The sequence below is a fragment of the Mercenaria mercenaria genome, chromosome 12, assembly GCF_021730395.1.
Source record: "Mercenaria mercenaria strain notata chromosome 12, MADL_Memer_1, whole genome shotgun sequence".
NCBI lineage: Eukaryota > Metazoa > Mollusca > Bivalvia > Venerida > Veneridae > Mercenaria > Mercenaria mercenaria.
The window spans coordinates 60,426,266-60,452,345 of NC_069372.1; the positions used below are offsets into that span (position 1 = coordinate 60,426,266).

Sequence of the window (26,080 nt, forward strand, 5' to 3'; positions counted from 1 at the left end):
CTTAAATAAGTATGCTTGATATTATTTTAAAATTGAACTCTTTCAATGTGATTATTTGCTTTTCATGGCTTTTATACGGCCGTTAATAGACGTATATTGTTCATGTGTTATCTGACCATTAACTATGTATACCTTACTTTGTGTCGCCGCAACTCCCCAAGTTACAGTTTTCAAAGGATTCCTTTCTAACATAGTGTGTGCACTAAACAGATCTGAACCTGTGCACCTGGGATTGGAATATAGATTCAACATTTTGTATAGCAGTTATGTTACGTAATAGATAACATAACATTACATAATTTTGTTAGCATTAAATGTCATAATACATTTATAGCCTCGTATAATACAAAAATTCAATAAACCTGTAGTGAAGACATGAATTTTCATAGAAGAACAAGTATTGACATGGTAAAAAACCATACATGTGATCTCCCGCGCGGGAGGGTCAAAATCCCGATTTTTCATCTTGCTAATCTATCAGTCCGTCAGACTTATAGCAACTTGTCTGATGAGGAAATAAAGCTGGAAGTTCAACAGCTCTCTGCCAGTTTTCCAAATGTTGGATATAGAACTATTCAAAGTCTTCTTCTTTCAAAAGGTTTGAAAATACAGGAACATAAAGTACGACATGCTCTAAGAGAGTGTGATCCTTGTGGAGTGCTCTTTCGCAGAGTATTTCTGACATCTTCTAGAATACAGAGAAGAACATACTCAGTTAGTGGTCCTCAAGCACTGTGGCATATTGACGGAAATCACAAATTGATAAGGTGAGTTACTGGTACTCTTGAATGATGTGTAATAAATTGTCCATGTATGCATTCGGTAAGGAACTCTTACCATAGGTAAACCTGTATGAACAAACAACAATTACCCTGTTATACACAGTTATTGCAGAAGTACATGTATCACTCCAAACATATGTAAGGAACAAAACAATTATTAAAATAATTATTTCAACAAACTCCTGGCAAAAAAGGCTGAAAAGGGTAGTGTTTAGGTATTAAACTAGAAATGGACTTGTTTTTCAGATGGCGCCTAGTTATTCATGGAGGGGTGGATGGCTTCTCAAGGTTCCCTGTATTTTTGAAGGTCAGCAATAATAATAGTGCACAAACTGTCCTATGTGCCTTTTTAGAGGCTGTTACCAGCTAGGGTCAGGTCTGACAAAGGTGGTGAAAATGTCTTAGTGGCAGAGTACATGCTTCAGCATCAACAATCAGTTGATAGACCATTCATTGCAGGGAGATCTGTACATAATCAAAGGTTTGCATCATACTTACATGTATATATGTTACTTATTATCCATCCCTAAACTTTTGGATTTTTCTAGCTTTAATTTTTACGTTTCATGACTGGTTTTCTCTGGAAAGCCATAATAGATTAACTTTTTATTAAGACATGAAAAAACCAGTGCTTAAGCAACACCACAGTTTAATAAGTAAATTTTAAGCTAAAAATTTATTTTGTCATTCATATTTTGGTTTATTTGTGTTTTATACTGCTTTGGAAAGCCAGCTAGCATTATACCCCTGCCAGATGAAGTTTGGAGGGAGTACATATGTATATTGGAGTCATCTTGTCTACCTGTCCTTCGTTCCTCAATACTTGTCTTTCTTTACTAATTAAAGGATTTTAATGAAACTTTACATATTTGTAGTACATTTAGACAAGTGAATGACAATATTATCCAGGTCTGAGATTCCTAAGGGGCGATAGCTCAACTGTAATGTTTTGTTGTTGTTTTATAAAGGAATAATTTTAAGGTCTACCTTGATATTAAGCATCAACTATTTTGCCACATTTGTCGGGTTTTTATTTCAGAATTGAACGGTTATGGAGGGAAGTGTGGGCTGGTGTTACAAGTTTGTACTACACATTATTCTACAGCATGGAAAACAACAGTATTCTGGATCCGACAAACGAAACACATTTAATGTTGCTACACCTTGTGTTTCTTCATAGAATACAAGCTCATTTAGACAGATTTACCGAAGCACTGAGGCGGCGTCCACTTAGAACAGAGAACAACAGAACTCCTTTGCAACTTTGGTTGACCAGTAATCATGCAACGAGTATGGATCAGGTGATAAAATATTTACTTAAACCAGCTTGTTCTGAAGTTAAAGTGGTCATTCCTTCATTCTGTCCGTCCATAAACAATTCTTGTTATCGCATCTCCTCTTAAACCACTGGGCAGATTTTGATCAAACTTGGCCAAAATGATCCCTCAGTGCCCTGATTGGCCCTGAGAATTAGATCAATAGGTCAAAAGTGAAGGTAATATTTTGTTGAAGCATCTCCTCTGAACCAATTGGCGGATTTCAATGAAACTTGGCACAATGATCCTTAATTGCCCCAGTTGGTCCTAACTGATAATGAGGTCACTAGGTCAAAGGTCAATGTCACAGTGACTTGCTGTTTGAAATCAGTTTCTGCTCAATATTTGGTGAACTATTTACCAAGAACCTTGAAAGTTCTTAGGTTTGTTGGTCATGATGTGTGGTTGATCCCTGTATGTATTAAGGTCACTTAGGCAAAGGTCAAGGTCACAATGTTCTGACATTTAAAATCAGTTTCTGCTCAGTTACTTGTATACTGTTTCACTTAGGATCTAGAAATGCATAAGTATATTGGTCATAATGATTAAGATTATGGTATTTTTTTTTTTTTTAAAAAACAATGTATGGTGATAAATATTTTGAAATGTTAAAATAAAATAAACATTTTACACTTATGATTGGTTAATATTGATTGGCTTTTGACCAAACTTCACAGGAATGATCCTTGGGTGGTCCTCTTTCGAAGTTGTTAAAATGGTTCCAGTCCAATGCACAACTAGGTCAGAGGAGCTAAAAATACCTTTTTTAAGTGAAAACTTTTTAAATCTTCTTGTCTGAAACCAAACAAAATCTTCAGTCCTGTCTGAAATATATATACTTTATCATAGATCCTAATTTGTGTGGGGGGGGGGGACTAGACATTCACCAGGAAAACATTGATACATAGTCAAAATTCAAAAATCACATTGACATGAAAAATAAAATTGGTTTCTGCATAATACCTGGTAACTGGTGAACCATTCAACCAACGACCTTGAAACTCCTAAAATATCATTTTCATGTGTTAATGACCCCTGTCATCCCTCTGGGATCTCTTGTTTATGATATCAATTATGATAACCAAACATCAAGTTTGACTATTGTGTCTGTCAGCTCAGTATAACTTACATAGAATGATTGCGCAATGTATGACAAATGCATTTTTGTTGCTTCAGGACAGTACAAATGATTATGGTATTGACTACAACCCAGGGGCGTTAATAACTCATCCAGAATCAGTAGTTGTTCCAGACAGCATGGAAATCACAGAAAATCAGAAACAACAGTTACAACATATACTTCAGAAAGACTCGAACAATTTTGGTGTTGATATCTACCAAGAAATATTGGAATATTGGACTGTCAATAACTTATAACTATATTTTAGAAAAAAGGTGCAAGGAAAATACAAAAAGTGAAGAAAACTACTTTTTTGCATTTTTAGTCCACCATCTACAATGTACCAGCTAGTCAATCCGTGGTCCATCCGTCCGTCACTCCGTCCTTCCGTTAACAATTCTTGTTATCACATCTCCTCTGAATCCACCATGTGGATTTTGACAAAACTTGGCCTAAATGATCCCCCTGTGCCTTAGTTGGTCCTAACTGAGAATGAGGTCACTAGGTCACAGTGACCTTCAACTTTGCACCTACTTTGAAACTACTGAGTGGATTTCAATGAAACTTGGTCACAATGATCCTTACTCAAAATGAGATCAGTAGCTCAAAGGTCAAGGTCACAGTGACCTTCAGTTAAATTTTTGGAAAAATTGTTATCACATCTCCTCTGAAACAAATGGGTGGATTTTAATCAAACTTAGCCAAAATGATCCCCCATTTCCCTAGTTGGTCTTAACTGAAAATGAGGTCACTATGTTAAAGGTCAAGGTCACAGTGACCCTTAACTTAAATTTTTGATAAAATTTTGTTATCGCATCTCCTATGAAACTACTGAGTGAATTTTGATGAAACTGTGCCACAATGATCCCCAGTGCCCTATTTGGTCCTAACTGAGACTGAGGTCACTAGGTCAAAGGTCAAGGTCACCAAAATTATTATTTCACTTAGAACATTGAAAGTTCTTAGGTTTGTTGGTCATGATGTTTAGTTGACCACTTTCTGGATTTAGGTCAAGGGCACAGTGATCTGAAATTTAACCCCTTACTCTGCTAAATTTATATAATGAACTTGTCCGTCTTTCAGTTTGGACAGTACCATTAAATGTTAAAAGGGGTGCATACCAAAAGGATACTGACTGAATGACGAACAGTGCAGTTCATGATCAGACTGCACAGATGTGCAGGCTGATCATGATCTACACTGGTCGCAAAGGCAGAATCAACTGTGTCCAGCATAATAAGGGTTAAAATCAGTTTCTGCTAGAAACTCATGAACTGTTTCACCTAGAAATCAAATATATTGGTATATTGGTCATAATGTAAAGATGACTTTTGTTAATATTTCGGTATCTCGGTCACAGTGACCTGAAATTTAAAATCAGTTTCTGCTCAATAAATGGTGAACTATATCTTGACCTAAACTTTTGAATTAATTTTTGTTCATAGGCACTTTCAATAAAAAATATGTTCAACAGGGTCTGAGAATTAAATAAAACATTTATGTATTTTTGTGGAAATAAAGTGACAATTAAAATATGGAAACTTCCTTTTTAGTCCATCATAGCCTTGTTGTGTCGCCTGCTACGGAGTAGCTGCAATATATAGGGTTTACTTCTCTGTCATCCGTCTGTCTGTCTGTCACGTTTTCTAGTCCTGAGCATAACTTGAAAAGTATGGAAGATGCAAACTTTTAACTGCATACAATGATAGAACACACTGAGAGGGTGTGCAGTGTCAAAGAACCATAACTTTTCCTGACCTGCATGGTTGCCAATATTTACATGTATTTAAAGTCACAGTAAGATATAAATAATAGTAACAGACATTTGACAGATAAACAAAGGGTACTGAAAAACCTTAACCTTAAAACAAACAAGTACAACACCTTGGTGACCTTGACCTTTGGTATATTGGGCACAGTCACTGCATACATGTATAACTTGTAAAGTCACAGTAAGATGTATGCAAAAGTCACAGAGATATGACAGAAAAACAAAGGTTACTGAAAAACTTTAACCAGGAAAGCTGACGTGATAGCACCCTTTTTCTCCAAATAGTGGAGCTAAAACTGGCAAAATTGAATAAATTATATGACACCTTTAGCCAACAATATTACATAATGACAGTGAAGACATCTGTGAAGTTTCAGTTAAATATCTTTATCAATTTTACAGTTATGAAATTGAACAGAAAATTGCAACAAAGTCCAACAAGAGCTGTCACAGGAGACAGCGCGCTCGACTATTTCGATGCTGGATAGTGAAACTGGGCACATCTGGGGAAACTAGAGCTGTCACTGGAGTGTTTAATGACTCCAATTGTGGATGAAGATATTGCACAATAGCCTGAGTCTATGTCAAAAATATCAACTTAAAGTAATAAGAGAGGTAAAGATAAAATGTATCAAAACACTATATAAGTATATCCTCAGCAAAAAGGGGCATAATTCATTAAATATTGGTGCCAGAGTTATGCAGCTTGTGTCATATAGTGTGGGTGATGATGTTGAACAACTATTTTAAGTTTGAATCTAATCCATTCAGTAATAACAGAGACAGAGTGAAAGTGCATCAAAACTTTAACCTAAAATTCTAAGTAAAAAGGGGAAATAATTCATGAAAAATTGGTCCCAGAGTTATGCATCTTGTATCATATGATAAGGGTAATGATGTTGAACAATTGTTTAAGTTTGAATCAGATCCATTCAGTAATAACAGAGATAGAGTGAAAGTGCATAAAACTTTAACCTGAAATTCTAAGTAAAAAGGGGAATAATTCATGAAAAATTGTGCCAGAGTTATGCACCTTGTGTCATATGGTGTGGGAGATGATGTTGAACAACTATTTTAAGTTTGAATCAAATCCATTCAGTAATAACAGAGACAGAGTGAAAGTGCATCAAAACTTTAACCTAAAATTCTAAGTAAAAAAGGGAAATAATTCATGAAAAATTGGTCCCAGAGTTATGCACCTTGTATCATATGATAAGGGTAATGATGATGAACAATTGTTTAAGTTTGAATCAGATCTATTCAGTAATAACAGAGATAGAGTGAAAGTGCATAAAACTAACCTGAAATTCTAAGTAAAAAGGGGAATAATTCATGAAAAATTGTGCCAGAGTTATGCACCTTGTGTCATATGGTGTGGGTGATGATGTTGAACAACTTTTAAGTTTGAATCAAATCCATTCAGTTATAACAGAGACAGAGTGAAAGTGCATCAAAACTTTAACATAAAATTCTAAGTAAAAAGGGAAATAATTCATGAAAAATTGGTCCCAGAGTTATGCACCTTGTATCATATGATAAGGGTAATGATGTTGAACAATTGTTTAAGTTTGAATCAGATCCATTCAGTAATAACAGAGATGAGTTAAGTGCATAAAACTTTAACCTGAATTTCTAAGTCAAAAGGGGAATAATTCATGAAAAAATGTGCCAGAGTTATGCACCTTGTGTCATATGATGTGGGTGATGATGTTGAACAACTATTTTAAGTTTGAATCAAATCCATTTAGTAATAACAGAGATAGAGTGAAAGTGCATCAAAACTTTAACCTGAAAATGTAAGTGAAAAGGGGGGATAATTCATGAAATATTGGTGCCAGAGTTATGGCCCTAATGTCAGTTGATGTGGATGATGATGAGGAATAAGTATTTCAAGTTTGAATCAAATCCATCAAGTAATTACAGAGATAAGTTGAAAAAAAAGAAAGTGCACCAAAACTTTAACCAAGGTGGGGACGCGGAAAGACGCCAACGCAGGGGCGAGTAGGATAGCTCTCCTTATACTTCGTAGAGTCGAGCTAAAAAGGGAGATAATTCAGTCAAACTTCCAGAAAGATTTATTGCTCTTGATCAGTGACCTCTAACAATCACTCTGAATACATATGCAAGGTTTCAAGAGAAAAGCTTTGATAGTGTTTGAGATATTGGTCAGGTTAAAGTTTTTCAGTCCATAAGGGGGAGATAACGCCGATGCTCGGTTGACAGGATATGCTCTCCTTATTCTTGAATACTCAATAGGTGAGCTATTATTAGTTATGAGGACGATTATATGTTACATAATGTTTTACATTAACAAATATTTGCAGAACAATAGTATTAACTTGCAATCATTGTTATGAGGACCAATCAAATATTTTATCAAGGATTTTATATAACAGGTCCTTGTTTTATGATGACTGAGAAAGTTAGCAAAATAACTTCTTAATTATAATTTTAATATTTGCATACAAAGTCCAGTGAATAAATTATAACATAAGAGTCTTTTATGTGGAGAAGTGCTTTTTAAAAGATTTTCCTTGTTACAATTATCGTCTGTGTATGAAAAGGTTTCTTGCTTTTGTGACTTATTCAGATTGTATATTAAAATGAGTACTTGTTTGCTTTGATATATTTGTTATAAATTATTTAACTGATTTATTATATATGAATATTTTTCTTTAGTATGGTATGCAAATATTGAACTCAGTTAAAATCTGTTTTATTATATATATGCTATATAATGACTGAATCTCATAACACTGAAATGAAGATACACTGCATACAGTTTATCTATGTGATATGACTACGGTCGAACTTTGCTTATAAATTAAAAATATTGAAATAATTACAATTGTATGTTTTGCTTGACCTTCATTTTTTTTATAGGTGTGACGTCATTGTCCAAAGATTCATGAATAGCGAATATGCATTTGTTAAAGCGGGATCAGTTGGACTATTTTAGAAATAAATAAAAATAATAAATAAAAAATCCTTTTATTGATTTTTTCTCATGTATTCTAATCAAACTTGATTTGTAGCATCTTTATTAGGCCAGCAGCCAACTTTGTTCAGCTGGGACATTTAACCCCTTTTAGGGGCTGCTAGAGCTAAAACTAGAAATGCCTTTATACAGCGTCTCATGAACAGCTTGGTGGATCTTTGTCATACTTGGTCTGAAGCATCATTATAAGGTCCTCTTCCAAATTTATTTATATAGGAACTTGGGCCCTATTAGGGACTTGTGTAACAATATCGTAAGGTCTCCTGCTATTTTGTTACAAATGGGGATAGGGACCAATTTAGCTAAAAATATAAACACGTTTAATGACCTCTTCTCATGAACCGCTTCATGAATCTTCATCAAACTACTGCTGTAGTTATTCGTCTAAGGATAAACGAAACAAAATTGCAACCCTACAAAACCTTTGCGAAAAATTAAAAGAGAACCATTTAAATTGTTAAAGTGCGGTGTTTAGTTTTGCAATTTGAAAAATGTTAGATGAAAGATGAATGTTAGATGAAAAATTCATAAACTTCTTTCCTTATTACAATTCGCCGACCATCATTTTTAACCCTTAGCCTGCTGGCGGCAGATGATTCTGCCTTTGCGACCAGTGCAGACCAAGATCAGCCTGCACATCCGTGCAGTCTGATCATGGTCTGCACTGTTCGCTATTCAGTCAGTAAATTTTCAGTGAAAACTCCTTTGAGTAATAAATGGTACTGTCCAAATTGAAAGATGGACCAGTCCATTATAGAAATATAGCAGGGTAAGGGTTAAAGATATTTCTTGTTTATCATGCTACCAGTGTAACAAGGGCAATCCGAGAGGCAGCCAACAAGGTTTCAGTCAAATTAAGACCGAAAACGGTTTCAGGGTAATAACTGGAAAGTGCTTAGATATTCAACCGTCAATTTTCATAGGATGATTGCCGGTGTCAGAAGATGACAGATAATATTTTGGGGTCATTATTGTGTTCTTGAGGTTGAAACAGTTTCTATCCAATAGCTCAAGAATGCTAACACTAAAAAACCCTCCTCGTTCATATGTTAAGAAAGTGACCTCAGTTGTGCTAAGGGTCAGAATTTCAAATGTCAAGATCATTTATTTAACCTTAGCCTTTGAATGGTTTCCAATCAATAGATGAACAAGCCGAAAGAATTCCTGCAGCCAGAAGTTATACAGAGCAGAAATTTTTATGGATGTTTGAGTGACCACTCGGTCACAGGTAGCAGTAACGTACCTAGGATACAGTATCAGTCCATGAGCCATATACACTTACATTTATTACAATTATAATGTTTTATGGGGAAAAATGACAAAAAGTCATTTTGAAAAAAAAATTGCACCTATGACAACGATGGTCAATCATTGATAAGGAAATATTGTTTTGAAAAAAAAAATACGGACCTGGAAGCAATGCACATGTCAAACTGTTCTTAATTACCTTTCTAATGGCTCATTGTCACAGGTGCAAATTTTTCAGAATGGATTTTTGTCATTTATTCCCCATAAAACATAACTGTAATAAATTTAAGTGTATATGGCTCATGGACCCATACTGTATCCTAGGTACGTTACTGCCACCTGTGCACTCGGCCTAAAAAGTAACTTATTGGTGAATACAGTGCTTTTTATACGCCCGAAGGGACGTTTTATGTTATGACGCTGGTGTCCGTCTGTCCGTTAGCAATTTCGTTTCCGCTCTGTAACTCTTGAACCCCTTGAAGGATTTGAAGGAAACTTGACACAAATGTTCACCACACGGAGACGACGTGCAGAGCGCATGTTTTGGATGTCTCGCTTCAAGGTCAATGAAACACTTAGGAGTCAAAGGTCATATCAGTTTGTTTCGTGTCCGCTCTGTAACTCTTGAACCCCTTGAAGGATTTCAAAGAAACTTGACACAAATGTTCACCACACCAAGACAACGTGCTGAGTGCATGTTCTTGACGACTCGCTTCAAAATCAATGTCACACTTAGGGGTCAACATCATATCAGTTTGTTTCGTGTCCGCTCTGTAACTCTTGAACTGCTGGAAGGATTTCAAAGAAACTTGGCAAAAATGTTCACCACACTGAAACAATGTGCAGAGCGCATGTTCCAGATGACTTGCTTTAAGGTCAAGGTCACACTTAAAGGTCAAACGTCATATATGACTTTCCTTTGTGTATATTTCTCTGCATTACAGTGCTTTTGCTTTTATTTGGCAGATCTCTTTTTTTGTTCACTTACAATATTTTTTTGAATTACTTCCCTTTTATGTTACTATAAATAGCTTTTTTAAAAAAAAATTTATTATTGGCCGTAGGGAAAAACCGAGACCACTTTTCTGTGGTACAACATGGATGGTACCTCCAATTTTTAGGTGTGTTTTTACATACCTGTACCTGATAAGGATTTTTTTTGTGTGGACTTTGAATATTTTTTTGTGGACTAAGATTTGTTTTTTGAAGTTTTCCTTTTGTTGTTCCAGTCCTTTGGGCTACAACAGTCAAGTTCTTTAAATTTTGCTCCCATCCTATGATGTAACCCTTCGGCCGTATAATGCCCCGCTTGGCGTAGCTCTTGTTTTATTATACCATTACGCTTTAATGTGGCAAGTAGATCTATGAAATATGTATTTCTTAGTTCGGAAAGTTTTTGTTTTGAGCAAAATAAATATATTCTCCTTTCATGTATAACGTAACTTTTAGCTCAACTGGTCCTTGACTATTGAAACACTTTACTAGAGCTATCAAAATGTGATTGATTCATGCTTTCACCTGGACCTCGTTGACATATAGAACATTGAAGACAACACATGACCATAATCCAGGAAATTAAAGAGCAATGCAAAACAAATCCCTTATGTACTTATGTAAAACGACCTCAGGGGTGGGGGTGCGGTCATGGCTGTTTGTTACAATAAGGCTGTAAATATTATCATTGTCCATTTATGATATTGTTGTAATAACTATTATTTTTTATTATTTTGTACAACGTCATTGAAAATATTATTTATAAAAAAGGCGTTTAATCAAATTGTTCAGTTTCAGTTTTGTGATTGCATATGTCATGTTTTGTTATTTTCCTACATATCTGCGATGTGTCACATGTTTAATTGTAAAGCGCCTTTGAACGTATATTACATATGAAAAGGGCGCACAACAAATCTGGTATAACAATAATAATAATAATAACTAGGTATCAATATTGATCATTGCTGAAAGTTTGAATAAATTATATGAAATAATAAATGAGGAATTCAGGTCACAAACATTTCTCTACATATCATATAGAGTGCCAGCTATATTGCAAAAACGGCGTTCCATAAATGCGATAAGCCAATCGCATATCGGTAAAAAGTCACGCGAAATCATCCAGTCCCCATGTACTACACTACTTGTTGCATTCCAATATACCTGCGGCCTCCAGACCGCAAGTAAAAATGAGCCTAAGGCAACCAGTTCATAGTTTGATCAGTAGATAATCCCTATTGTTTTGGGGACTTACCAAGGTCAAAGTGTCATTGAGAATAAACACTGATTCCAAACTTAACATCAAAGCCTTGAGATGTCTGGTGGTTGCGGGTTTTGGTAGATTTAGTTTCTGTTAAAATGCCAATCTATATATATACACGAATGAGAAACGAATACAAATGTGTCTCATACTTAAGATGAACTCTGCCTGACCTAGCTTGTGATGTAACCATGGGCTGAAAACCCTTATCATTGATTGATCTTATGTAATCCAAATGATCAGTGTGAATGGATACAGGTTGAATCTGAACTGCTTCGTTTGCTATGTTCATAAATGGGACTATTTTGTATAGCACATGAACATCCTTTGGAAGTGATTTGGAATAAAATAAAGATGCTATATGATTGTCAGAATTACACTTGTAACTTTGGTAGCGGGGTAAACCCGCAACCAATAACACAACCGATTACTACGGACAGGCCATTATTTTACAAAAAGTTCTTATTCACATTTTATAGCACTCTTCTTGAAACTCACATGGTGTGTAACATGCAGAAGTGTCAGAATGGTAAACACAAAAATGGCATATTTTACATTTGTAACATGTAAGCAGTTACACTTCTAGTGTAAGCCTTATGAAACTAACCACATGATCTCGATCAAGTTCAGTTACTGATAAGCTGGCTATGGTAAAAATTAGAAATATGAGCCGCGCCATGAGAAAACCAACATAGTGGGTTTGCGACCAGCATGGATCCAGACCAGCCTGCGCATCCGCGCAGTCTGGTCAGGATCCATGCTGTCCGCTTTCAAAGCCTATTGTAGTTAGAGAAACTGTTAGGGAACAGCAAGGATCCTGACCAGACTGCGCGGATGCGCAGGCTGGTCTGGATCCATGCTGGTCGCAAACCCACTATGTTGGTTTTCCCATGGCACGGCTCATATAGTTCTTGTCTTGAGCAAAATTGTCATAATTCACATCAGTTACATATTACAGGCTACATTTCCTGAGCAATCTTCATTAAACGTATATGGAATATATAAGGTTATAAGATATTGGACACGTTTAATAAAATGTAAAATTGCCTTAGAAGCACAAAAGTTATGGCTCTTGCAATAATCAGAATTGTCATTTCATATTTGTATCAAATAAAAGGCCACATACGCGATGAATGTATATTGACAGGTTTGCTAAAGACATCGGAGTTATGGCTTTGAAATACTCTAAATTACCTTATTTCTCATTGTTCACGCTCCAGAGGCAGTTTTTTCTGTCTGATATACACGAAACCTTTCGTAAGAGTCCTGCCCAAGACAGACTCTATCAAATAAACAATACTAAGATACTAGTAGCTTTAAGTTCTAAATTTTATATACACAGTGTAAAATTTGCTGCTTAATATCTGGAATATGTTTCAATGTAATAAAACAATCTGGAATATGTTTCAATGTAATAAAACAATCTGGAATATGTTTCAGTGTAATAAAACAATCTGGAATATGTTTCAGTGTAATAAAACAATGCGTTCAACGTTTCAGTAAATGCATAAAAGTAAGTACATATATAAAAATAAAATAATACAAAAAATAAACAAATATAAAAAAGATGTGGCATATTTCAGCCATGAGATAATTAGGTAGCTAATGTAATTATCGTGATAAAGCGAAGTTTTTTGAAAAGATCATGGCAACAGTCAAAACTTTCCTGGAAATATTATTTCAGTGATTTACCATATTATCTCGATATGTTTTACGTAAGTGCCCACAACTGCCAATTATTAGCAAGATAGCTATTTGGATACTTTCTGGAAGTATCTTGATATTTAGAAACTTTCTGAAAAGTTTATCTTAATAGCCTGAATGTTCATAAAATAAAAAGCATATCTAGCAAAAATAAGAAAAAATGAACAACATTGCTAAAAGGTTAGAAGTATTATCGTAATAGCTACAAAGCTTCTCGTGGCAGGTTCTAAAACATTTTCAGGAAATAAGTAAAATATCTATAAAATATTATTTATTTTGATGAAGTATTTTCAGAAAAAAGTACATATATATCCTGGAAAGATTACATTATTGTTGTGATAGCTACCTGGCTATCTCGTGACAGAAATATGCCACCATAAAAATCAATTTTGCTTAAAAGATACTCAGTCAAGAGACGAATATCAGCTCTTTATAGACTGAGAGCAATACACATGGACTGTCATAAAAAATTAAAGAGCAACTGTTTATTTGTTTGTTTTCCATGTTAACGCAATCGTTGTTTTGCTCTTCACCTTGTATACTGGCAATAATACGACGAGAATGTACGATACAAAGACGCGCAAGGGACAAACGAGACGCGCAAGGCCTATAATCATGTAATTCAAATTGGGTCTGAAATAATTTGAAATAGAAATACATATTTAACTATAACATTAACTCTAAAAAGATCCGGTCGAATCAAACGATTTTTCAATACATTAATAATGCCTTATAGCCTTTTGAGGTTGAAAACATATGGTCGGTATAACGAAGTTCATTATCAACAAGATGCATGATGGACCAAAGAACCTATAAAGAGGTCATATTGTGCTGAAGACAGAAAAAAGTCCCTGTATTTTGCATTTTAACCATTGGGCGCCATACCAACCTAACCCCTTGAAAAGGTTTTAGATACTAGTCCGTTCAAGCTTAATGAATAAACTGATAAAATTCAAAAACTGGGCGACTCAAGTGTATGGTGCTTGGACAGTGTACTTCCCCCAAAATGTTCTCTGTCATTATGTGAAATATGACATAAACCCCTCGAACATTTCTTGAGTTTTCTTTATGCCAAGAGAAATAGGACTATCAGTTCAAACGTAGTAAGGGTGATACTTAAAAGATAAACAAGGTAGTTTATGGTTCTTATACACTGAACTTTGTCACTATGACCTCTGTTTTTGTTTGGAATTTCAACAAAATCCCTCTCGTTCCTCTTGCAATTTTTGTGTTTTTACTTTTTTCTTACTTATGAGTAAAATTTAATAAAAAAAGTGAGATAATTAAAAACTGTGGGATAGAGTCCCTGTACACTAATGAACTTTTACTAAATGTCCCCATCCATGAACCCAATATGAATAAATTGTTGCTTGACACAAACGCATTAATCTGGTATGAAAACATTTGTAGAGGTCTGCTGCAATTGAAAACATCTATCTGTCAGGTAAAACCATATTGACAAGTACATCGTTGATATATAAATGTTATCATCAAGTTCCAAATGGCTCATAATCATCTTAAGCCAGCCCGTATCAAAATATTATCAAATACATTTCCCATTCTTTTTAATATTTATACGCCGTCAGCTATCCCATCTCTAATTGGGTCACTGAAAGAAAAAATCCCTGTATGTTTTCTATCTAGCGCATTTTGGACATTGCTTTCTTGTTTGTTCATCGTGAGGACAGCTTGTACTGAAGATCCGAGCTTCTCTCTAACGTCAAAGGTGTGTCCACGTGCTTTCAGACCATCAAAAATAACCTGAAATCAATATGGAAAACGAATATTGTTCCTTTAGCAAATAAATATGATATTTTCAAGGAAATAAAATTGGATTATCAAAAACCATTCACAACAATATGTTCTAAAATATTCTGGGGACCTAATTAAAAAATTAATTAAAATAGCTAAAAGTCGTAGAGCAAGGCGTTGGTTTTGCGCGGGAAATCTGGGTATACTAGGCTCTAGACTTTCCGCTCGCCCAGTCATATGCGACAAAATCCTGGTAAGCTAAAACACTTGTACAATTAAGAAAATATTTGTTACCTGGGGCATGGCTTCTTCAATTCTTAAATCTGGCGGAAGTAGCTGATGATGGATTCTGGGAAATTCTGTAGACTCCTTCAGACCTAACTTCAACATAAGAGTCTGTATGATGCTCTGTAGAGAAGAAGAATATGGATTACCAAGCAAGTTATCATAACCTCTTTATAAGTCCTGTTGACAGAACAATATGACAAAGTCTCCTTGCAAGTCCTGCTTACCAATCATTAAATAAAACCCCTGGAGGTCCTGGCTGCCTTGAACAGTTAAACACACTTTTAACAAAAACCTGCTTTCAAAAAACAATTTGGCATAACAATCTTCTAATTCTTGCCTATTAAACAATTTTTCACAAGTTTTTCATAAGTCACATACTCACCCTGCTTATCAAACAAATTCCTTTAGGCTTACAAGTCCTGACAACCATGCTAGCCAAAACAGTTAAATACAAACTCCTCACAAATACTGTTTACAAAGTTATTAAATACACACTCCTTGCTTATAAGAAATACTTACCAGACAGTTAGATACAAGTTACATACAAGTGTCTAACTAGTAATTTGACAAAACCGTTAGATTCACACTACAGACAAGTCTCCTGCTTAATTAGTAATTTGACAAAACCGTTAGATTCACACTACATACAAGTCTCCTGCTTAATTAGTTATTTGACAAAACAGTTAGATACAAACTAAATACAAGTTTCCTACTTAACTAGTAATTAGACAAGTCTTGCTTTTCAAATACCTCATGTTTTATTACCTTAAGCATTTGAAACAAACTAGGTCTTGCTTACAAAAATAGTTTGACTTAAACTCTTTACAGGCCCTGCTTTAACAATCAGTTAGACACAAACTGACAAAGCAATTAGGTATCCCTCTTTTCAAAATAATTATCAGGATGATGTGGTACATTCATTTTAACTATGAAGCCGGAGCCAGAGGACTTAATAGTGTCCGGTCAGTAAGGTGCCGGCCGCTCAATCCAGGGGTAGTGGGTTCGAGCCCTACTGGGGTTACGACCACGCCTTCTCATATGACACCAATACTGTTTTTTCCAGGAAGCGGGCTCGAGAGTGGTGCAAATAAGCTTGAAGCTTTCATCACAATCGAGCTAAAATGAATTAGTATTAACTAAAGAAATTACCCATTCTCACTGCCTGTGTTTACTTCAATTTCAAATAAGGAACAGTAACCGTCGATGTATAAGAAAGGGCAAGTGATGTTATATTTAATTCGTCTTTTCACCAGTCAAAGAAACTTTAGTTATATGATATAATTCTGTATATAAATGCAAGTCTAGTAAAAAAGCAAGTCAGTCTACTATACGGCAACTTAGATTTTCTAGATCTAGTGGAGATTTAAACGCAAACATACCAATGCCGTTGAAGTTATAATCCTTGTTCCTCCAGTTGCTCCTGTAACGAGTTTTACGTCACCATCTTTGTCCAATACAATAGTGGGAGACATTGACGATAGAGGGCGTTTGTATGGTTTGATGAAATTGGCGGGAGACGCTGGAACTCCAAAATAATTGGTTGTATTTGGAGTAGAAAAATCATCCATATCGTTATTAAACACAATGCCAGTGCGCGTCCCAACAACCTTTGACCCAAAACTGGAAAAGAATGCATCTTCAAGGAGAACAGGTCGTGCCACTGCGGACATTTTTGAATTGAATAATTAGTTTTGTTACAGCATTGCACAACAGCAATGCAACAAAACTTGATGTATTAAAGTTTTGTATTTATGTTTAGCTCTCTGGTGGAGGAAAAGATTAAACTTTTTCATTGAATTAATTAATTCATAAATTATTTGAACGTTAAATCAAAATAGAAGTTAGGTTTCCCTTTCATTATCAATCAACAAACAAAAGACGACTGGTACAATTTCAATGTTTCTTTTAAAGAATTTAAGGAGCTCACTGGAGATTTATTGTACTAGTTATTGACACAGCATCTCCTTTTGGTCCTAGTACAGATATGTGGGTGGTTCCTGCATTAGGAATTGTTAAACTGTATGTCGGTTCGTAATAATCCGTTTCATGAGTATTCCGTGTGATTTTTGATCTCTTCATTTCGCCCCAAGATAATGACGTCATATTCTGTAGAAGCTGAAACGCATAGTTATGAAAGGTATCAAAGATAAAGCCTTGAAACGTATTTTTACAATAAATAAATATGGAAATATTTTAACACACGTCATCTCATACGGATGGTAGAAGAGTGACAATTTGAAACTCCATCGCTGTTTCATGTTAATTAAAAGACCGCATTGACAGCTTAAGTTTCAGGAAGAAGTATAACAAATGAACTGACCCGGGTTTCATTTTAGACACAAGCCGACTTCTTGATCTAGCCGTCAGCTTTCCAATAAAAACTGAAACTGAAACTGTTTTATTTGATTTAACGCCTATTTTTACGTAAAATATATTCAATGGCGTTTTACAAATACATAAAAATACGACAAAATTAAGATATTTAATGACATATAACATAAATGAGCATAAATATCATTGTGAATAAACTATTTAGTAAGCATTAAAAAAATATCAGACATCAGACAAGATTAATAAAATATTAGAACATTATTAAGATACAGTAAGACAGCCGTTTGTTATTAAGTAAGAATAAGTGGGTCATTGCGACATGTCCAGAAATTATTACAAACAACTGTATTCCGCATTTGTTATAATATAGTTCATATTCGAAGGTATTTACACAATAAAATCATCCAGTTCACGTTACTTCAATCTCTTAAAAATTACAGTCACAGTCTCTAAAAGAGTGCAAAGTAATTTCCAAAATAATGAGTTTTCAACTTCTTTTTGAAAACATCTATTGTGTCTGAGTTCCTTATTTCAAGAGGCAATTCATTCCAGAGTTTAGGTCCAACAGTACCAAAACTTCTGTCGCTGAACGTTTTGCGTTTGTTGAAAGGAACAACGAAACACCCAGTAACGGAATTTGAAGAACGCAAATTCCCTGTCTGTGTTTGTTAAATAATAAAATTAATAGTTTGCATTTCTATACTTTTGTAGCGATAACAAAATGGTTTCAAACAATTTACTTCCTTAAATTCAGTAAATTAATGTTACTCAAAAAACAGACCTCGTTAATTTTGTCCTTGGATGCCTGATCTTCTTGATCAATATCTCCTAGATTTGTACGCACGGAAAACCCGTGCTTAAATGCTTCAGTAATTCTATGGTACGTTTCCACTGCCTTCTCTCCAGTAGATACACTGTCTGCGCTCATATTGAATCCTTAAATATTAAAATTTGGATGTGAAAATATGCTAAAGTTTTAAACGTTTTCAAAACTGCACAAAACAAATTAAATTTTAGCCATGAATTTTCGAAATAACTGTCTTCTTTATTCTACATAAAATTAACAAAGTTCACTTAATGGCGAGCGGCAGTACACACAAGGACCACTTTAAGTCTTTGTACTATATTTGCCGACTGTTGTCAACGATACATCAAAATCAAAAGCAAGGTGGTGTCATGTTTTATGCAACAAATAACTGAAAGCCAGTTTTGGTCTCCGAAACCCACTATATGTTGATAAACTTACCGTTAAGTATATTAAGTATCAGTAGTGTGACAGCCCCACTGGATGGCGGTGGAGGGGACAACACCTTATAGTCCCCACCAGCCAAATCGATCTTCATAGGCTCTTTGACAGCCGCGGTATATCTCTGCAAGTCGTCCTTAGTAACGATACCAGCTGCAAAACGTGAAAGAAATAATCGTTTGACCTACGCAGCCGCGATAAATGTACTTGATGCAAACAAAATATATCTGTGGTTAGTAAATATGTCCAGAAGCCATTGCAAATGAGATGCACTTAAGGCTTTGAATTAATTTTTTTTAGCTATAAACTACATTTCTGGCTACAAAATACTTTCTCCGTAACAAACTTAACGAGAAGGGTTTTAATGATCATTGAGAAAGAAAGCACAATTATATTCATATGAATCTACATGTATAGTAATATACCGCCATCGGCAATATCTGCTGCAATGTCGTCTGCTAGGGATCCATTGTAATATGCGTACGGGTCCGCTGCTATTTTTTCGAAAGTTGCTCCCAGTTTTGGCAGTTTTATAGTATCCCCTTCCTTCAAAAGCTCTCCGGTTTCTGTATTTGTCAACATTTTTCTACAATACAGTGTACGTGTCAGATTGTAAACATACTGAAGAAAGGTCCTCATACACTTTAAACAACCACATAGAGAATAACACAAGTAAGAGCTGTAAAATCAAGTTTCTGTTACTACATAGTGGACGCAACTTGACCCCGATGGTTGACCTTTGCATTACAATACATAATGAGGCACAACCTATCATTGAAAAGGAGTGTACGTAAAACACGAGCTGCGTAAGAAAAAGGAAATGAACATTTGTGTAAATTTAAATTAGTGTATTGGAAAGTTTCAACTGATCAAATGTAAGCATATATACTTTGATACTGCACTGTATATTAACTAATTCCATATAAATATACACGGCTACCCTAAGCACCCTTGATCTCTATAATGAAATAATCGATATGAATAATCAGCCTAAGGTCAACCATCGCGGTGAAGTTGCGACTGCTATAATATGTTAGGATAAATATCTTTATATCAGTTGATGGGAAATTGAAAATTTTCTCTAAAGATGTGTTACCTTAAAAGTACTTTCTAACAAAGAACTATATAAAGCATACTTTAGTTCCACATAACGGCCTATTATCTCCTTATTTATCGGTATGGAGGTGTTTTCCAACAGGGAAGCCTTGTTTACACATCTGTATAACAGGTGCGAACAGTTCAGACCACGGAAGTCTACCGCCCAGTTTCCATGCCTCGTGAAGTCCTTTGATTTCCCCCGGAATGCCGATTGCCATGCCTCCTGTATTTGAGAAGCACAACGGATGAAATGGGAAATCAGAATATATCTGACAACGTATTTGGTGGTGGTGTTTTGATAAAAGATAAAAGATAAAACTTGCCTGTGTTTCTTCTTTTTGATTTCGAATGTAAAGAGCTTTAAAAGAACTATTAGATTTTTCATGAAATCGAATTAAGAAATAATAAATATGTGCCTATATTTTATTAGTTAATAAAATATGGGCAGGAGTTCGGATGCGTAATAATTAAATCACGAGTGCGTAGCACGAGTGATTTAATATTCGCATCCGAACGACTGCCCATATTTTATTAACTGATAAAATTATTGGAACATATTTATTATTTCGATTCTAACCACGTAAATTCTTCGCATTTTACAGCACTACATTTTAGCGCGATTGTCATTCGGCTGGCCATATGCTATTATAAAAACCTCCCCACGATTGGAAAGCGTTGCATCAAACGGAATTTTCCGATATTCAGTAAATTTTAATTAAAGTATTAAGTAGTTATTGCCGTGAAAATGTTATTTTCAATAACATCAAAGGTCGGATATAGAAATCAGAGGTAAATACTTAATTCAAGGTTTATATATGCAGTTTCTAAAAATAGTACACGTCACCTACATGATGGCACTGAAACATACACGCCAGAACATTGCGGCGGCATATAAACACGTAAAAACTTGAGTCTGGAAGATTGGAAAATTAATTATAATTTATTTACTGTCAAAGTAGAATCTAGTTGACATTTGTGGTGCCTACAACGCAGAAATTGTAAACTACACACACGACCAGACATAGATGCACTGGTGTTGAAGTTGAAACTTACCGGGCTGAAACATACAGTGAACTCGCCTATTCCGAACCAGTCTGTAAATTGACTCATTTCCAAGCTTTAAAGGAGCCGTCGCGCATCCGTCAAGAAAAATCGTAAGCTATGTTTTGGTTTTATATCTAAATGCATTAAACTAATAATTCATTGCTGATAATAGTTCAAATTATTCTTACATAATCCATATTTGCAACATTGTCCAAATGCTATATTATTTCTTATGTGGAAATCTGACGAATGTAAACAAAAATGTCAGATTCAAGAAGCGATTGCGTTTTAGTTTTTTAACGAAATGAAACGAAAGGGAGATTAAAAAGAAGGAAATTTTACGCTCTTTCCAATCATATATTCCACATTAAAAACAACTTGACCATTGAGATGCCTAAAGAGGAAATATAGATGGCATACATTGTGCCTATTCCGAATCACACATTTTCAGTTCTGTTCTGCTGCATGTTGTTTAAAGGTTGCAGAAAAAAATGCCGATTCAATGTGTCCAAAATATTAATTTATGTTATTATTTTTACCCATGGCCAGATGTTAAAGAAAAGGCAAAGGTCTTATACCATGTGACTATTTTATTCACACGAAGGACAAGACCGTCCACATGACTGTTTTAAAACAGCATATTTCAATAATGCCAGAGAAGGATGCCATGCCTATCGTTTTAGTCATTTAATTGGCCTTGAATGCGATTATTTCTATTCCTAACATAAAATAATTTCAGTTTTCGATTCAAGATGGTAGTTTTATGTTGTTGTGGATAGTAATAAGAAAACAATTTCAGTTCATTTGTGGTGATTCGGAATAGGCGAGTATGACCCGAATTACGCACAGTACCAGCCTGATCAATTACAGAAATCGGTTACAAACAATGTTTTGTTTCGAATTTCTTTTCACGTTATTTTGATCGTGACATATTTGTCCAGCATTTAAGATAATATTTATATTTAAAATATAAACTTGACGAAGTAAAACGATAAAAAATTAAAAACTGGTTCGGAAAGGGCAAGTTCGCTGTATTCTTACGGTAAAATATAAACAAATAAATTCATCAGTTAGATATTGTTTGTTTCAGAAAATTTGATGTACTTTTTATTACTGCTACATAACACTGAAAAAGTCGAGTATTTAGTCGGTATATAACGGAAGCAGAGTAGAATCTCAGTCGTGTTACAATCGTAGGGCGGAATGGAAGAGCTATATTTTATCGTAGATTCATGTATAGGCGATTTCGCTATATGTTTATATAGCAACTGCTGCGGATCGTGTTAGAATGTCCGGTTTCGTAGCCATGAAATTTACATTTTAGCACTATCATATTTGTGGTGAAAGACTGAAAATGATCAGAAATTCTTCGATTTTTCTTCCGTGACTTAATACCAATGACAAACATGAAAACCTTCTGTTGAACTAGTCCCGTCTGTATACATGTCTTCTGATGCAGTACCAGCCGCCATTTCTCGAGCCATCATCACATATCCTTTTCGTTCTGACCTTTAATCATAAAATGTACGTTCTTTAAATAAGATAGTTTTGAGCAGGAATGGTATTAAATCAGTATTTTTTCGAAAGTTTTCAAATTGAATACAATTACATGTATTTGCTGCTGTTCAGTTATCCTTTTAACACAAATACGTAATTATTTTTGTATATATGTGTTTTTATATTTTCAGAAAACCAACCTTTAAGATTCAGCAGAAGTGTTATGAGACCATCCTTCGGGTGAATTATAATTTTGGAAATTTTTTACCTCATAGACTATCACTATTTATATTAAATATGCCGAATTGTTCAGAAGAAGTTGGAAATACTTTATACAAATGTTAGCTTCTTTTGGAATGTATGTTGTGACTGTATAGTGTTACATATATTTCCACTGTCACTGTTTTATTTTGTAGAAAATATGAAACTTTTGTATGCTCCCGAAGGTGGGCTTATCAAAATCGCACTGTTATTCCGTCCTTGCGTGCTTGTGTCCCTGCGTGCGTCCATGTGAATTCTTGTCTGGGCTGTAACTCTGCCATCCGTAAAGGGATTTTGAAATAACTTGGCATAAATGTTTACACTAATGAGACAATGTGTCAAGCGCAAGACCCAAACCCCTGGCTCCAAAGTCAAGGTCACATTTAGATGTCAAAAGTTTCGTGTCCGGTCCATAAGTATGCCATCCAAAAAGGAATTTTAAAATAACTTGGCATAAATGTTCTCTATTCTAAGACCCCTAGCTGTAAGCTCAAGGTCACACTTAGAGGTTTATGGTTAAAATGGTCTGTTTCTTGTTCGGTACATTAATCTGTCGTCGATGAAGGGATTTTAAAATTACTCGGCATACTGTAAATGTTCCCTTTAATAAGATAATGTGCCACACACAAGACCCCATCCCCTAGCTCTAATGTCAAGGTCATAATTAGAAGTCAAAGGTAAACATGATCTGTTTCTTGTCCGATTCGTAACTCTGCCATTTATCAAGAGATTTTAAAGAAGAAGAAGAATTTAAAATTACTCTATGCAAATGTTCCCCATAAGGAGTTGATTTATCAAATGTAATACCCAGACCCCTAGCTCCAAGGTCAATGTCACCTATGGACATCAAACTATTCTGGCATATTTTGCGCATACAGTTATAGTATTCTTAGGCACTTGTCACTAATATTGACAGGTCTTGTTTCAAAGTATTTTTCCTTTAATTTTGCTTTATAGTTTGCTGGAATATAGTTAATGTATATATTTTCTTAAAAATAACAATATTTTGTCACTTTAACCGCTCTACTTTCAATTTCATTTTGTAATTTTTGCAACTTTTGAAAAGTACACTTTTGTGACATTTTCAATATAGGGAGTATCTGGAGAAATATGTTAGATTGTAGACATAGTGTCAAAATATTTTTGGAAAAGAAGTTTGATATATTTTTAACAAAACTGGATATGAGCAGTCAAAATAGATGTGATTCAAGAGAAAATGTATTATTCCAAACAAAACAACCTCACTCAAGTTCAAATTTATTTCTACTTATTCTGAATACCTTAGTATACATCTTAAATGATAAACAAAGACATATGATGCGTAAATACAAAACAAAAAAAAAATACTTTAAGAGAAGTTTCAAATCACTTCACATAAACCTTAAATGTACGTAGTGTGGTCATTTGAAGAAAAATAAGAAATCACAATTTACCTTTTATAGTAGTTCATGAAAAATCCACCTCCTATTCCACAGCTTTGTGGATTGTAAACACCATTACACAGAATAGCAACGATAGCTCCGTCCACTGCGGAACCACCATAACGAACCATAGTGTTTCTGAAATGATGTAAAAATTAAAAATCAAATAATTGACCAATGATCGCCCGGTGCGGAACCAAACACTCTTTCCCTGCACTGCTGCGCAGCAAGAGGTTCACTTTCTTACTGTTGATCAGCTGAACCCTATCAGGGCCTATGTGCAGCGGCTCACAACATTTTGTGTTTTTACAGGTTACTTCTTAATTAAATATCTTATATCAAAGACAGTACAAGTATACGGAAACATGTTAGGGTCACTGTGTTGTCGTATTATCGCGCGCGCGAAGATACGATGTCATGACGATACGATACAAAATATTTCGTTATGCTACAATCAAAGATAAGGTACGATGAGCACTATCAGGTTGCTTCACCGCGGTAAAAAGACATACTGTACCTTCTTATCAATTTAAATCATACAAATTAAACATCATTCTGAACTGAATTCATTCAATTTTACCCGTCATCTAACAATATCAGAAAATTGCGCTTACATGGGTTTAAAGTAACCTGTACACTATCCAGATTTTTTCAAACTCATGTACTGTATTATTAGCACCGAGATGGTTTCTCAATACATTTTTATACAGTGAACGCAAACGTTATATTATAATAACGTATTATACTGATGTAAAAGATATATGCACACCGTAAGTGCGAACCTTTAAATATTTTGAGAAAACCCCTACTAAAAGTCGGCAGTCCGTGTCGAAGTAAGTTGAAAATTTCTAACAAAGACATCAGCCTCCTTACCAAAGCCTTACAAAGGCATTTTTCTATGGAAATGTATAATTTCTTGGTAGTATAACCTAACTACAGTTAATGAGACACCACTTACGTTCCGTAGTAAGAGCATATAGGTGCGTCACTAGATACAGTGGCGTAACGGTAGAAACCTTCCTTCTTAATGGTTGGCTGAACATAGATGGGCGAATCTTTTGTTAACCTGGAAGATGATGGTGGCGCTGCCGGTGCTGGGCATTCGGGCATTGGTGTATCTTTATCATCATCTTTACGCAGTCCGAACCCAAGTCCGATAGCCACTGCTACTATACAGGCGACTATAACAATGGTGACTATTGCCCAAGCTCTCGATTTCGATATACTGAAAACAAAGATACAATATCTTATTTAAATATAGGTAATCGTTCTCAGTAACTATCAGTAATTATATAGTAAAAGCTATTATTTTGATTCGGAAATAACTGTTGGCTAAGTGAGCTCTAGTAATCACCAACTGATGAAAATCCCTCTCCTTGGATCCCGTGCCTTCTTCGTTTAATGAAACACACTCTGTTTGATTCTTTTTTTTTTTCATTTGATAAAAACCCCTTCCCATTTGATCTTGTGTCTTTTTCATTTGGTGTGAAATGGTTTTCCGGAGAATTTCCCAGCAACTACTCACTGGAATTCAGCAAAACTTTACTACCAGTGGGAGGTACGCATATTGTCCTGTCGGATGATTTTTCTTTGAAATATTTCCCTTTGATTATTCAACATTAATATATTACAGCACCGTTTCATATCCGAAGTATTTCTAAGCAACCACTGACTGAAATTCAACCAAACTTCTTACATGTAGGAAGCTCGCCGCCTGGAAGGACAAATGCATCTTATCTCCATGCTCTAGTTAGAAAAGTTTTCAGTGAATTATTGCCTTCTGATTATTCAACTTAGTATACTAATGTGCCATCATGAAATTCAGTGAAACTCCATTAGGAATTTTACTCCCAAGAAGACAACTACATACTTTCTTAATGTCCCGGTCGGGTCATTTTTGCTTTTGATTATAAGACATGTACTCAGTCGATGAATTCTGCTTAAAATGT

At 35.0% G+C, this 26,080-nt stretch overlaps 3 protein-coding genes across 3 annotated transcripts; 1 reads left to right on the forward strand and 2 right to left on the reverse strand.

The window, feature by feature from the left end:
* Nucleotides 1–476: 476 nt before the first annotated feature.
* On the forward strand, nt 477–4,229 carry LOC123549689 (uncharacterized). The gene is made up of 4 exons (XM_053520185.1): nt 477–767; nt 1,029–1,263; nt 1,822–2,083; nt 3,275–4,229. Exons 2-4 carry the CDS (start codon nt 1,199–1,201, stop codon nt 3,473–3,475), a joined length of 528 nt encoding a protein of 175 aa, XP_053376160.1. The 5' UTR covers nt 477–767; nt 1,029–1,198; the 3' UTR covers nt 3,476–4,229.
* An 8,551-nt stretch (nt 4,230–12,780) lies between these two features.
* LOC123533408 (glutathione hydrolase 1 proenzyme-like) lies at nt 12,781–19,413 on the reverse strand. The gene is made up of 7 exons (XM_053520186.1): nt 19,236–19,413; nt 18,811–18,963; nt 18,346–18,500; nt 17,161–17,348; nt 16,613–16,853; nt 15,240–15,353; nt 12,781–14,954 (listed from the first exon to the last, which is right to left on the reverse strand). The coding sequence occupies exons 1-7, from the start codon at nt 19,390–19,392 to the stop codon at nt 14,766–14,768; spliced, it is 1,197 nt and encodes a 398-aa protein (XP_053376161.1). The 5' UTR covers nt 19,393–19,413; the 3' UTR covers nt 12,781–14,765.
* A 563-nt stretch (nt 19,414–19,976) lies between these two features.
* Nucleotides 19,977–25,798, reverse strand: LOC128546043 (glutathione hydrolase 1 proenzyme-like). Its single transcript, XM_053520608.1, has 4 exons — nt 25,090–25,798; nt 24,144–24,269; nt 22,367–22,461; nt 19,977–20,131 (listed from the first exon to the last, which is right to left on the reverse strand). Exons 1-4 carry the CDS (start codon nt 25,239–25,241, stop codon nt 19,977–19,979), a joined length of 528 nt encoding a protein of 175 aa, XP_053376583.1. The 5' UTR covers nt 25,242–25,798.
* Nucleotides 25,799–26,080: the final 282 nt, after the last annotated feature.

Excerpts from the sequence above, each read along its gene's own strand:
- LOC123549689 (XM_053520185.1), top strand. The coding sequence starts at position 1,199 with ATGCTTCAGCATCAACAATCAGTTGATAGACCATTCATTGCAGGGAGA. Across the intron at positions 1,264-1,821 it reads AGATCTGTACATAATCAAAG|AATTGAACGGTTATGGAGGG; the intron begins GTTTGCATCATA and ends TTTTTATTTCAG. Across the intron at positions 2,084-3,274 it reads ATGCAACGAGTATGGATCAG|GACAGTACAAATGATTATGG; the intron begins GTGATAAAATAT and ends TTGTTGCTTCAG.
- LOC123533408 (XM_053520186.1), bottom strand. The coding sequence starts at position 19,392 with ATGTTGACAAATACAGAAACCGGAGAGCTTTTGAAGGAAGGGGATACT. Across the intron at positions 18,501-18,810 it reads GATACTTAATATACTTAACG|GATTCAATATGAGCGCAGAC; the intron begins GTAAGTTTATCA and ends TTAATATTTAAG. Across the intron at positions 15,354-16,612 it reads TTATAACTTCAACGGCATTG|AGCATCATACAGACTCTTAT; the intron begins GTATGTTTGCGT and ends TCTTCTCTACAG.
- LOC128546043 (XM_053520608.1), bottom strand. The coding sequence starts at position 25,241 with ATGCCCGAATGCCCAGCACCGGCAGCGCCACCATCATCTTCCAGGTTA. Across the intron at positions 24,270-25,089 it reads ATATGCTCTTACTACGGAAC|AAACACTATGGTTCGTTATG; the intron begins GTAAGTGGTGTC and ends ACATCATTTCAG. Across the intron at positions 20,132-22,366 it reads CGGGACTAGTTCAACAGAAG|GAGGCATGGCAATCGGCATT; the intron begins GTTTTCATGTTT and ends TCTCAAATACAG.